Source organism: Dunckerocampus dactyliophorus, chromosome 9, assembly GCF_027744805.1.
Source record: "Dunckerocampus dactyliophorus isolate RoL2022-P2 chromosome 9, RoL_Ddac_1.1, whole genome shotgun sequence".
In the NCBI taxonomy this organism is placed as follows: Eukaryota; Metazoa; Chordata; class Actinopteri; order Syngnathiformes; family Syngnathidae; genus Dunckerocampus; species Dunckerocampus dactyliophorus.
In genome coordinates, this window is record NC_072827.1 from 29,600,969 (window position 1) to 29,613,951 (window position 12,983).

A 12,983-nucleotide genomic window follows, 5' to 3' on the forward strand; every position below is an offset into this window, starting at 1 on the left:
CACACACAAGCGTGCACACAGATTCCACTGTGTGAAAAGTCACACACATCATAAATGCTGTTTAGAAATGATGGTATTCTCCAGTGAGGCTTTGGTCTTTAGCGTTGCCTTCAAGTGTTCCTGAGTGGTTTCGAGTTTCCCGCTTTGGAGGTCGTATGAGCCGTAACAGATGCTGGACGCCACCTGTGTGGATTCCTAAAAAGCGGACGCGAAGTATGCGGTTTAACACCTGACACTCGCTTCTCCTCTCGTGTTGTGTTGAAAGCAATAATCTCCGTCCAACAAGTGACGTGTCAAAGTCGACCCCGCAATTTTCCGCCTTGATAGGAAGTACCAGAGCTGTAACAGAGGCGGCACCCTGCCTGTGCGTAAGGGTATTCTGCAAAGCTGGGACTGAATGGTTTAGCACCTGACAGTCACTTCTCCTCACCTGTTGCGTTGAAAGCAACGCAGGCAATATCTCGCTTCGCTGAGTTCTGTATAACGGGGACAATGGAACGTTTTATAACTCATAAAAGTGGGCCCTGCAAAGCCTCCTTTATTGATATTTAACGATATGTCAAGATATATTGAATACGGAAACAGTCACAATTAATTCATAACTGCAACGTATTCCAATAATTGTCTGTGGGGTTAAAATGGTGTTAAGTATTTCAATGGAAACTGTATTTAAAATGTATACTGGTATTCTTGTGGTCCTTGTGGAAATGAGGACATATTGTTGTAGTTATATTTCCTCTGATATCCATTTTGCACTGACTAGCAGCGAGTCCATGAGGACATCCACTCTCCTTTATCCCAATGACTCCTCTAACATTTGGCATGGCAGCACAGCCGGAGGCTTGGCAGCTCCATCCTGCATGTTCCAACATGCTAGATGTGAGAGGAAGTTAGTCCGGACCGCGGTGGTGGACCCGGTGGCCCGGCGTTCCGGCGTCCATGCTGCTATGGGAGCCTGAGGCCTGCTCCCCATACATCCCCGCTCGGGCTCTGTTGTTGATCCTATTGTCTTCTCTGCGTCACCACACGTCGCCCCGGCAAATAAAGGCCGTCTGGCTCCAAGCTTAAACATTGCAGCAAACTCAAAACCAACCATCAGAGCCGATTCATTCACATCTGCTCAGTGGGGCGACAAGGACAGGGCTTTAGGTGGGAAAGAGGGCAGAAAAAAGCTCACTTTTCCCCGCCGGGTGCCAAGAGAACGGGACAGGACTCAACTTCGAGGGAGCCGCAGCTGTGGCAAGTTGCCCATTTTGTTACATTTAAGTTAGCATATGGAAGATGGGACTGCTTTTTTTTTGGTTTGTTTTAGCTGCTGTTGCTGTGGTTTGTTTTTCTTAACGGCTGAGGCGGTAGATGTAACAGTTTGCTAGTCATGTTTTGTGCCGTTAAAGCTGTTTCAAGAGAAAGCCAACGCTGCGATTGATTCGCGCTAATTTCCTACATAGATTCTGTAAAGAACGTCATTAGAACCTTGAAAGCTAAGTATAGACAGTGTAGTAGTTTAGTAGATTCCCAAAAGAACAGAGTGTAGTGCACGAGTATGAAATCAGCAGCGCTATCATCAGATGGTACATTTTTTTGAATTTCAAGTTTTCTCTGTCAAGTTTTCCACATTTTCTTACATTTAACAATCCATGTGTCGCCCCCCTCACCCCTCCCCTTGTCCGGCCTGCCTACCCCACCCTCCCTGGCCTTCTGCACCCTCCGCATCCCTCCCTACCCCACCCTTCATTCTGCAGTGCTACGGACCGATCATGGGTGACTGGAGCTTTCTGGGAAACATTTTAGAGGAAGTCAACGAGCACTCCACAGTGATCGGCAGGGTGTGGCTCACGGTGCTCTTCATCTTCCGCATCCTCATCCTGGGCACGGCGGCGGAGTTTGTGTGGGGCGACGAGCAATCCGACTATGTGTGTAATACACAGCAGCCCGGCTGCGAGAACGTGTGCTACGACGAGGCCTTCCCCATTTCCCACATTCGCCTGTGGGTGCTGCAGATCATCTTTGTGTCCACGCCATCTCTGGTGTACGTGGGCCACGCCGTGCACCACGTGCACATGGAGGAGAAGCGCAAGGAGCGCGAGGAGGCCGAACTTAGCCGGCAGCAGGAGCTGAGTGAGGAGAGACTGCCGCTCGCACCCGATCAGGGAAGTGTCCGCACCACAAAAGAGACCAGCACCAAAGGAAGCAAAAAGTTCCGGCTGGAAGGCACCTTGCTGAGGACCTACATCTGTCATATCATTTTTAAGACACTCTTTGAGGTGGGCTTTGTGGTGGGCCAGTACTTCCTGTACGGCTTCCGCATCCTGCCGCTGTACAAATGCAGCCGCTGGCCCTGCCCTAACACCGTGGACTGCTTTGTGTCTCGCCCTACAGAGAAAACTGTCTTCATCATCTTCATGTTGGCCGTTGCTTGCGTCTCGCTCTTCCTCAACTTTGTGGAGATCAGCCACCTGGGCCTCAAGAAGATCCGCTTTGTTTTCCGCAAGCCGGCCCCCGCCCCGGCGCAGGGCGAGGGCTCTGCCCCCCTGCCGCCGGGGAAGAGCCTTCCCCCCTTGGCTGTGTCTTCTCTACAGAGGGCCAAAGGTTACAGGCGATTGGACGAGGAGAAAGTTCCTCCCATAACGCACCTCTACCGGCTGGCCGAGGTGGGCATGGAGGCCGGAAGGGGCGCACCACCCTTCCACGGGCTGGAGGAGAAGGCGGAGGAGGAGCTGCCCATGGGGGAAATCCCCAAAGCCTACGACGAGAGCCTGCCCTCCTATGCCCAGACCACCGAGACCGCAGGGGTGACATTGCAGCGGGCGGATGGTGCAGAGGAGGCACAGCCGGCGGGGGAGGGTGGAGAGTGGCAGGGTGCCGACGCAGAGGTCGAGGGGGCGGTCACCAGGGAGGGGGGCAGCGTGGCCCAGGCGGAGAGGAAGGCGTCGATAGAGGACAGCAGACCTCTGAGCCGGCTGAGCCAAGCCAGCAGTAAGGCCAGGTCGGACGACCTCACTGTATGAACCTGTGAGGGCGACCCCATGCATGTACCACTGTACGACACCAACACACCTACAGGAGAGCACGCACACTTACACACACTCTAGAAAACCTATAGAGCGCAGACCTCCGCCAAGGCCTTACATTGCCTGTTTGGGCTTAAATTTAGTTTATTCACGCCCGAATTTAGGAAACTTGCCTAATATGGGCAATGGAATGCAATTAAAATGCTGAGGCCTCCTTCGTGGCGCATGCCCCCATCCTTCCACAAAGTTCCAAGGAAGACTTTTAAGTCGTCTTTGCTTCATCTTTTTAAAAAATCAATACAATAATAATGAATAAAATAATCATAGTAAATACTACTAATAAAATGCAGCAATAAATACAACAAATAACCTTCTTGGTGGAGGTAAAAAAAAAAGAAGAAAAAAAACAAATTATAATTACATAGCAAGTAAAATATTTTTTAAAGTGTGTTCTTGGTATTCAAATGCAGGGTGGACATGTTTTTACTTGACATAAAAAAAAACATATGTTCCATTTTTAAGTAACATCTTTTTTTTTATCAAAAGGTTTTAATGACATATGATGGAGGGTTAGACATTTTTACACAGAGTTTTAAGGAGAGACTTCTAGTATACTTGTGTGTCTTTGCTGTAGTTCATTTCCATCTCATTCAAACAGTGCCATAATGCGAGTGTGCATGCCACACAAACAAACCAGTGCCTACTTTATCCATTTTTATACGCAAAAAAAGGGGATTTCGGGGATTTTTTTTTTTTTTTGCACGTGCAAATGTGCACACTGTACTAGGCTTTTTACACCTCAGCTATGCATCTATCAAGTGATGTGCAACCGCCTCATGTTTACAGTATATATATATATATATATAAAGTCATGAGGAAAAGACCACATGTCTGAATGTCTTTTTCAATGTCTCTGTTGTAGACTGTAATGCCATTTGGAAGAGAGTATATAGGGCACATTTTGCTCTATTAGAGAATGAACTATAGGGCCACCTCAGGCCAAATCCGCTCTCTTTTTGCGCTGTACAAACAGGCGTCCGGGTGATAAAGATCTTGCCCCGTCAGCACAAAGTATTGTTGGGAGGCGGGACAATAAAAGAAAACGGTGGCCATCACTGAAAACAAGCATCCTTAACCTGGCTTGTGGGGAGAAGAGAAATACTTGATTTAGTTTAAGAGGAAAACACTAAACCATACTCTGAGCAAGTGTACATAGCACCAATGTCATTGTCTTATAATGTACATAATGTGTTGTTTTAGGTACTTCGCTGTCTGGACTGCTTACATATTTCATGTCACAATGTCAGAAACTATCTTAACGGTGCCATTATTCACCAGCAAGTATTACAATTCATTTAAACCATATTTCTGTGCCTTTGATGGAAATCTCTAGCTTTAAAATCTACATATATATACACACACACATGCTTGACCTCTGAGAATTTTGGAATTTTACATGCAAACTCCCCAAAATTGCATGTGGGCTCAGAATATATCCAGTAGGAGCAAACACACACATATATATATATATACAGTATACACACACATATATATATATATATGTATATGTTCTTGCAGGGCAGCTTTGACCCTTTTCGGACCTTTAATCCGACTTTAACATCCCATAACAATCCAAAGAGCAGAATGACTAAGAACAAGGTACTTGTTTACACCTATAAAAGTGACTATATGACTAGTAATGTATATGATGACTGTTGCATTGCTTGTTATGTTTGTAAGAAGGAATGATTAATCTTTGGAAAGAGCGAGAGAGCGAGACAAATATCATTTTTACTAACTTGTAGTCTTCACTGATGATAATTGTGTAGTGGCAGTATCTTCTTTTTAAATGCAGTAAAAAAAATAATAAAACAATCACACATGGCCATGATGTGTTGCCTTTCTCTGCACACACAAACACTACATGCCACACCTCCAATAATCATATGTACTTACTGACAGCATAGACAAGCAGGTTCATCCAGCCATCCATCCATTTTCTCTGGCACTTGTCGTCACTAGGGTCGCGGGGGTATGCTGGAGCCTATCCCAGCTAGCTTTGGGCGAGAGGCAGGGTACACCCTGGACTGGTCTCCGGCCAAACACGTTAATCCCTGAGGAGGAAATTGAATATATGATGTGAGACGTGAGGCACGCACCAGCAGAGGTCGCTGTGATGCAATTTTTTGTACTTTCTAGCAAGCCAACGCTAAAGCAATAACTTTTCCAGAGGTCCATGAAGTCCATCGACAACATGTCAGTGCTTTAGTATCCTCTCTTGCTCTTCGTCTTTGATGACACTTTGTTTGGATAGGAATGATCTTGGTGGGGGTCTGTAGAGTATGCACTAAAATGGTTAAATAATGCAAAGGGTTGGACATATCGTATGTCACTGGTTGTTTGCGCACAGTCTCTCAGTGTAAACTTCAATTGTTTTGCATGGATACTAACTATATATACTATAATGTGCAATTGATAAGAAGTAAGGAAGCGTCTCTGAGTAGTTTGAAAGGCTCTATATGAGTCTAAAACATCCATCTATGCCGCTTTTCCTGTTTAGGGTTGTGGGGGTATGCTGGAGCCTATCCCAGCTGACTTCGAGCGAGAGGCGGGGTACATCCTGGACTGGTGGCCAGCCAATCGCAGGGCACATATAGACAAACAACCATTCACACTCACATTCATACCTATTGACAATTTGGAGTCACCAATTAACCTCACCTGCGTGTTTTTGGGAATGTGGGAGGAAACCGGAGTACCCAGAGAAAACATGCAAACTCCACACATAAATGCCCCAGGGGAGAATCGAACCCAGGTCTTCCCGATCTCCAGACTGTGACTGTGTGGCCAACGCGCTAACCACAAGATCAACAGATTTGGCTGTCACATCACATGACACATTCCTCCAGCACGGTGGCCGCAGAGGAAGTGGTAATAACTGACACACACCTGAACAGCTTTTGCTCCATCAACTCTTCTGAACAAGGGTGTCCAATCTTTTTCCTCCGAGGGCCGCAAACTGAAAATCAAAAGCCGCGGGGTGCCACTTTGACTTTTTATGTATTTTTTACTCTTGTAAAAAGGCTGCAAAAAACCTTTATATATATTTAAAGACGTAGCTTTGTTTTGTTATTCTTGATTAGTGTCAACATTTCAGCTTCTTCTCTCTCCATTTTGCCTTTTTGCTCTATTTTTCCCACTTTTGTTTTAATTTTCTTTCTACAACTTACCATGGGCCAATCAAACACAAGCTGTTTTCCCTCGAGTAAAAAATCTAAAATTGAGTCAAGACATTTTTATTTTTAAAGGCATAGGTGAAACTGAATGTTCTGAACTCCTCTTTCCATGCCAGTGTTGTATTGATTGTATTAATGCTGCCCGGCGGAGTTTGTGCCATTTGTGTGTGTGTGGATGTCGATCAACTTCGCACATCGGACATCATGTTTTGACAACAAATCAGTTGAGACCGACTCAACAGCACCTCTGCTGGTTGCATCTAAGTAGTGCACTCACGGCACTTAAGTACAGTATAACAATCTACATAGTTTTCACGGCTAATTAAGGACGTCCAGAGACAAAATATGCGGCCAACGAGTGAGATTTATTGTGACGCTGGCTACTTTATGACCCTTTTGATCATTTGTGAATATCTGAGAGGCCTCTAACAAAGACAAAAGTGAGGAAAAAAGGCCCTAAAGGCAGAGCAATGGAGGAGATAAGAGGAGTTAATACTTCTGTTGGCTGTCCTCATTGCTGCGTGATTCACTCGTACATAAAGGCGCAAAAGCACAGGCGTGAATATAAATCAGTGGCGGCAGAACACACGCCTCCGAGCACAACACCGATTGCATGGAGGAGGGAGACATTGTTTGTTGAACATGGCAGCACAGAGAGAATTAATTAAACTGTCTGATTTGGTACTCATCTTCTACCCAGCAGCTTGCACAACAAATGCTGCATAAATGGTAAAGCCCTTACAGGTGACTAAAACACTTCCTGTGTAGAAGTGGATTATCAGAGTTAGAAATCAACAAAATAACGAAGAAGAAAAGACACAAAGTGTCTGACTGATGCATGTAGTTCTGTGCATTTGCTCGTAAACTATGAATTATGCTGAATTCCATGCAAAATTTTATCTGTCAATAAGAGAGAAACAGAGAATATAAACAAAAATGGGAGACGTATCCATGTGGCAGTTTCATTTGCTTAAATCTTATGTAAAATTTAGTCTTTATTGTTGACAAGGCGTTTCCCGATCTGATATTTATAGCGGTTATATGAGCCGATATCATCCAAAAATTGGATTATGCATCTAAAATCTCTGCTACTGGCACTCCTGTACAAGCGATTACTTCCAGACTCCTTCCGAGCACGTCGATCCAGCAGTAACCGGATAGAGCCCACATGATCACAACAACAGCATGTGCCAACGTGTTAAGCATGGAGTAGGAGTGATGTCAGCCGTGTGTATTTTTCGTTAAAGTCCCAAAAAAAACATTGCAGCTGAGCGTAAAACTTGCTATGCACAAGTTTCCCGTGGTGGCCCAGAACCGGGGAAGTTTAATACGACCAAATCCATTGCGCATTTTTACAGATTTACGCAGGAATCACACTACTCGGACTCTGCATCTGTGGCTGACTATGCAGTTCAGGATCAAGGTCATGTAATGTAATGTAATGTAATGTCTCATCATTGCAAACATTACTGACACCTAGTGACCAGAATGCTACATATCACTTGTCTTTCAATATTTTTTGGCTAATAATAGGCCATAGTCAACCACGAAACAGCGATCTTTTATTGATTCATTTAAAAAAAAAACGCAACCGAGTGAGGGAGCGAAGTTCGAACCGTGATGTAGCGAGGGAAGACTCTACAGTGTTCCCTCGTTTATCGCATTATGTACCATACCGTTATATATGTTTTAAGGCTGTAAAAGCCCTCACCATACACATAATACACTTTTCTTAGACAGGCAATAACATTTTCTAACATTTCTCTCTTATTTAAACACTCAAAAAAGTTCAAACCTTCGTTTGATCAACCTTCTGGTCGGACACAAGAAGTTATTATGTCACTCATGTGTTTTCCACTCCTGTTGCAGTCCTCCTCCTTCGAACCGAAGATTAATTTACCAGTTAGCAAGCAAGCAAGCTAGCAATGACACAGGAAACACGGCAGGGCGGCACGAAGGAGATTGATTGACAATGCTCTACAGCCAATCAGGATGCAGAAAACAACGGGCAGTGCAGACAGACGAGAGAGGGAGAGAGACACTCAACTCCCCACAATGCAATTCTTCTTAAAGGGCCGGGCTCGGCCTGTAACAGTATTCTGTAATTACAAAAAAGAAGCACTAAAAAAATTGTGCTTTGTGCTCAGCGCACGTTCACATAAAAGAGGGGGCGTTTGACGTCATATTATTCTACTAAAAGCGATCCCAGCTGGTGTATTTTACACAAGAGCAACTAATTATTATCAAGCATTATGAGGAGCTCAAAAAGATGATGATTGCCAAAAAGCAACGCTGTCACCGCCAATAGAGCGAGGGAGGACAACAGGAGACATCATTTTTGAATGATGTCTATGATGCTTTCATATTTTACTGATCTCAATAATAGAATTTGTGTGTGTGTTTTATTGAAAGCGAGGCTATTTTTTGGTGCAGCTTTAGACAGTGATGCTATCACGGGGGTCCCCAACAGGTAGCTCGTATGCTAGCAGTAGCTCACCAGCTGATGTTGAATAGTTCACCAAAGAATATTTGCTTCACCTCTTAGTATTTCTATAAGTGTTCACCTCAAACACGACGCCTGTATTCAATGACAAATGAGCACACTAAGTGGAGATGTGCTTTGTAAATAAAGTACAATTGAAACTTTGGCAGTGGCATAAACCACAAATAGCTCGCCTCTCCTTCTTTTTGTCAGAGTAGCTTTAATATTGCTGCAGGTTGGATACACCTGTGCTATTATAACCCTGAACTAAACCCTGAATTGAACTCTGAATTTATAGTGTTTATACAGGACAGATTTCTATAAGAAAAACTGTGTTATTGTGAAATAAACGATATATCACTGAACGATTCATTTCCCATGTATTCGTATTACTCTAAAAGTGACATCAAATTAAATGCAGCTTTGTGTCCAGTTTAACTCTCAGTTTAAGTGCTCTCAGCAACTTTGCCATTAAATGAACCGTTTTGCGGTTTCATGTTATGCTGGTTGTTGAAAAAAGTTAAATAAATAAGTCATAAAAATTTGCAGCAACGGCACGACATAGCGTCGGCAGTACGGCCTGGGGTCTGTGGCTGTGGCCACGCACATTGCGGTAGAAAATGGATGGATGGATTCAAATGCATAAGAATGTTTTATATTTAGAACGTAACTTTTAACACTGTGATTTCTGTAATGTTTTACTCTAAAAATGTCAGCGAAAAAATAAAAAAATAAATACATATTATCGTATTAAGAAATGTTTGAGATGAGCAGCCGCAGTCATCAAAAAAGCCACATCTGGCTCCCAAGCCATAGCTTCCTTACCCTTGGCTCACTCAGACTGATGGTCTGGGCCACAACTGCTACACATGCGCTCAGAAGGCTTGACAGCCATGCAGATCTGGGCGGATCCAGCACAGTGTCTGCTGCTATATGGGAGAGGAATTGTACCCTCCTACCAGCTGACTATACGAGATCTTGAGGGTGTATGTGAAGCAACAGGACAAGGCTGAGGAAACCTGAAATGATGAGTGCATTTGCAAGTTTCAAAAAGTGTGGTTCTGTGCTGGTAACGGGAGCTAACCGTGGTCTGGGACTGCAGTTGGTCAAAAGTCTGGCCACCGGAGGATTTTCACCAGGGAAGATTATAGCCATGACCAGAGACCCCTCCAGCGCGCTGGTAAACACCGCAACTCTTAAAATATAATGTCCTATGTGGAAATCATGTGGAATGAGTTCAAATATTACCAACCGCCATTTGGCCAGGTAACATTTCCAGGAATTTGTATTACCAGGAACTTATTTACTTGTGTAAACAAGTGCCTCGTAATCTGTGTAGCTGGAGTTCCAGAAATTGTCACTGCTTTGTCATATTTGAAGCGGCCCGATGCATTTGCCTGCCTTGCCTGTTGGCGAGCAGTACATGTGTAGTGAGTTCAAATGGTGCCAGTCATGCCGATATTCTAACATTTGATTATTTCTGAGTGTAAAATGCAATAAATTGTATGTTTGGTTTTTGTAATAGAAACTTAAGGAACTGGCAGAGAAGCATTCTAACATTTCTATCATCGCCTTGGGTAAGTTAAGACCTGTTTTGTGGGTTTTTGTGTACGCTTGATTGCATACTGTATGTAAATTAGAGCGCTGATCGCCAAAGCCTGGGCCGCGGCACTCAATAAGTCATCAAAACTTATCTTTATGCATTCCCACATAGTATCAGCATTTAAGACCAAATATGAGGTGAAAGAAAAAATCAAAAAACACAGTAGTAGTCTATCTGTGCGGCGAGAGAAAGTTAGCACACGCACAATGGACATGCGTCACGTGAGACGGATGTAATAGAGAGAATTCGGCCACTTTTCAAAATAAAACATCATGGAAATTATTTTTTTTTCTGTGCGGCCCGGTACCAAATGACCCACGGCCCGGTACCGGGCCGCGGCCTGGGGGTTGGGGATCACTGCTCTACAAAATAGCCATTGTAACTTTAGGGTGTTCAGCCAAATCATCACAAAAGTTGGTACACACCTTTAGGGGACTGACAAGCACATGTGTATTTGAGAAGGACTGGTTGAAAAACATCGAACAAAACGGGCAGGAATTAGCAACTAACTGGCCATAAGTCATTGCCGCAGTGATTATAAAACTCTGATAATCTCTGTATTACATGTACGCTAGTATGCCATCAATTGTAATTTACAGAAACAATGGATTGTATTTTTTTCCCCGAGCTTTTCTTCCACATTAATGAGTGATGTGCTCTTCTCCCAGACGTAGTGAATCACGAGAGTATCCAGAAGTGTGTGGAAGAGGTGCATCAGCTGGTGCAAGAGGAAGGCCTAAACTGCCTCATAAACAATGCAGCAATCAACCTGGTGGCCGACTTTCACACTGTAACTGCTGAGAAGATGATGGAGAATTTCCGCACCAACGCTGTGGCTCCTCTAATGATCACTAAGGTAATGATTAGCTGCCTATAGTGGAGTCAGGGTCTGTTCAATGTTTTCTAAGTGGAAGGCACTCATCTGTCCATTGTATGGGGGGATTCTAATGTTCTGCTCATGGTAGGCCTTTCTTCCTCTGCTGAAGCAAGCTGCATCCAGAGCATGTGGTACGGAGAGCATGGGCATCCAGAGAGCAGCTGTCATTAACATATCTTCTCTGGTGGGCTCTGTACAGCTCACATGGGGGTAGAGAGCCAACTAATTTCAATGGTACCCCCACAGAGCGTCTAAGGTTTGGCAAGCTGCCTTTTAAACTTGAGTTGGCACGACTGTAAATGACATTTGTGGCACCCCATAGGTTGTGTTCAAAATGCTTTGAAAGACATGCCAGTGTAACCCGCCCTGTTTCGCACCGCCCGCACCGGGGCTCCAACACAGGACCTTCGCAATGGGAGGCGAGAGCGCTGACCACACGGCCAAAAGCCCGGACTGTCGACCGCATGTTCAGCACAGCTCTTAAGGCAGAGGGAGTGAGGTTTACCAACGTACACTTGCACAGCCTCACAGGCTGGCATCCGTTACACCAGCATAATAATAGAGTAATACAGATATTCCGTTATACAGATATCCTCACATTTTTATAAGCATTAGACAAATGGTCAATGACTTACGGACAATTACCGGATTTTCCGGACAATAAGTCACACTTTTTTTCATGGTTAGGCTGGTCCAGTGACTTGTACTCCGGAGTGACTTGTATATGTTTTTTTCCACACTGACAGCTGTGAGAGGGCGTTCTAGGCTCTATGTGCTACTCCAAACACTCCTGTACCACTGAAAATTTACAATGTAAACATCAACGTACAAAGACAACTGAGGCCCAGTCCACAAACCGCATATTTTTCTGTGCGTTTTGGTCTGTCATCCACACGCATACGGAGGTTTTTGTCCTTAAAGAGCTATTGGAAAACTCTGGCCAGGGTGAAGATTTCAATAAAGAACATGTTTCATCCATTTTCAGATTTATTTTCAGTAAATTTTGCTGACAAATGTGAAATAACGTCCTGAAAAGTAACGCTACTTTGCTAGCAGTGAACATGTAGCTTCTACTGTACATGTATGATACATCTGGGGCAATGATGTCATCGGCGCCTCTGATTGGTTAAAATTGCCTTAAAAAGTCTATGGCTGCTGGGCCCCCCCTTATTTTGGCATGCGCATGACAGTCACAAATGCCCCCAAAAAGAAAATCATATTCTGCAGATTACAAGCTGCAAGTAGTGAAATATACAGCCGAAAACGGTAATCAAGCAGCACAAAGAAAGTTTTGATTAAATGAGTGGCCATACACCCAGGCTGGGTCCGCACCGACATGGGAGGTCCTCAGGTACAGACCAGTAACTCAGTCCACTGAGCGCCTTGTGCCTCAATAATAATCCATGAAGTCCATGCGAGCTAAATGCTAATCCAGTGTTTTGTTTTCCAGGCTCCACTGAGTCCTGAGGAGAGTATTTCTTCTCTTTTGTCTGTTATTGGTGGACTGAGCGAAAAGGATCATGGGTCATTTCAGAACTACAAAGGAGAGACATTGCCTTGGTGATCCTGGTCATGTGATTCCTGATCTGTATCTACAGTATACAGTATATATAACACACTGTATACTTTGTTCACCTCATCTCTATTGAGTCATTTTTAATGCATGTTAAATCTATACTGCCATAAATGCTGGACACTGACTACTCTATATTGAAGTTTAGGTTCTGTCGTATTGTACGTTGAGAATGTGCAGTCTACTGTAATAAACACGCTT

General features: G+C 44.2%; 2 protein-coding genes and 1 pseudogene across 2 annotated transcripts in view; 2 read left to right on the forward strand and 1 right to left on the reverse strand.

The window, feature by feature from the left end:
- gja5a (gap junction protein, alpha 5a) overlaps nucleotides 1–12,983 on the reverse strand; it is a 53,533-nt gene that overhangs the window by 38,887 nt on the left and 1,663 nt on the right. Inside the window, exon 2 of the mRNA XM_054786021.1 lies at nucleotides 4,968–5,125. The gene's annotated coding sequence lies outside the window, so the exon portion shown is untranslated. The remainder of the gene's footprint in view (nucleotides 1–4,967; nucleotides 5,126–12,983) is intronic.
- Nucleotides 1,105–4,886, forward strand: LOC129187163 (gap junction alpha-8 protein-like). The gene is made up of 2 exons (XM_054786011.1): nucleotides 1,105–1,239; nucleotides 1,743–4,886. Exon 2 carries the CDS (start codon nucleotides 1,758–1,760, stop codon nucleotides 3,006–3,008), a length of 1,251 nt encoding a protein of 416 aa, XP_054641986.1. The 5' UTR covers nucleotides 1,105–1,239; nucleotides 1,743–1,757; the 3' UTR covers nucleotides 3,009–4,886.
- LOC129187524 (C-factor-like) lies at nucleotides 9,757–12,773 on the forward strand (annotated as a pseudogene).

Bases quoted from the DNA above. Each gene is read 5' to 3' on its own strand.
- LOC129187163 (XM_054786011.1), top strand. From the start codon at position 1,758: ATGGGTGACTGGAGCTTTCTGGGAAACATTTTAGAGGAAGTCAACGAG.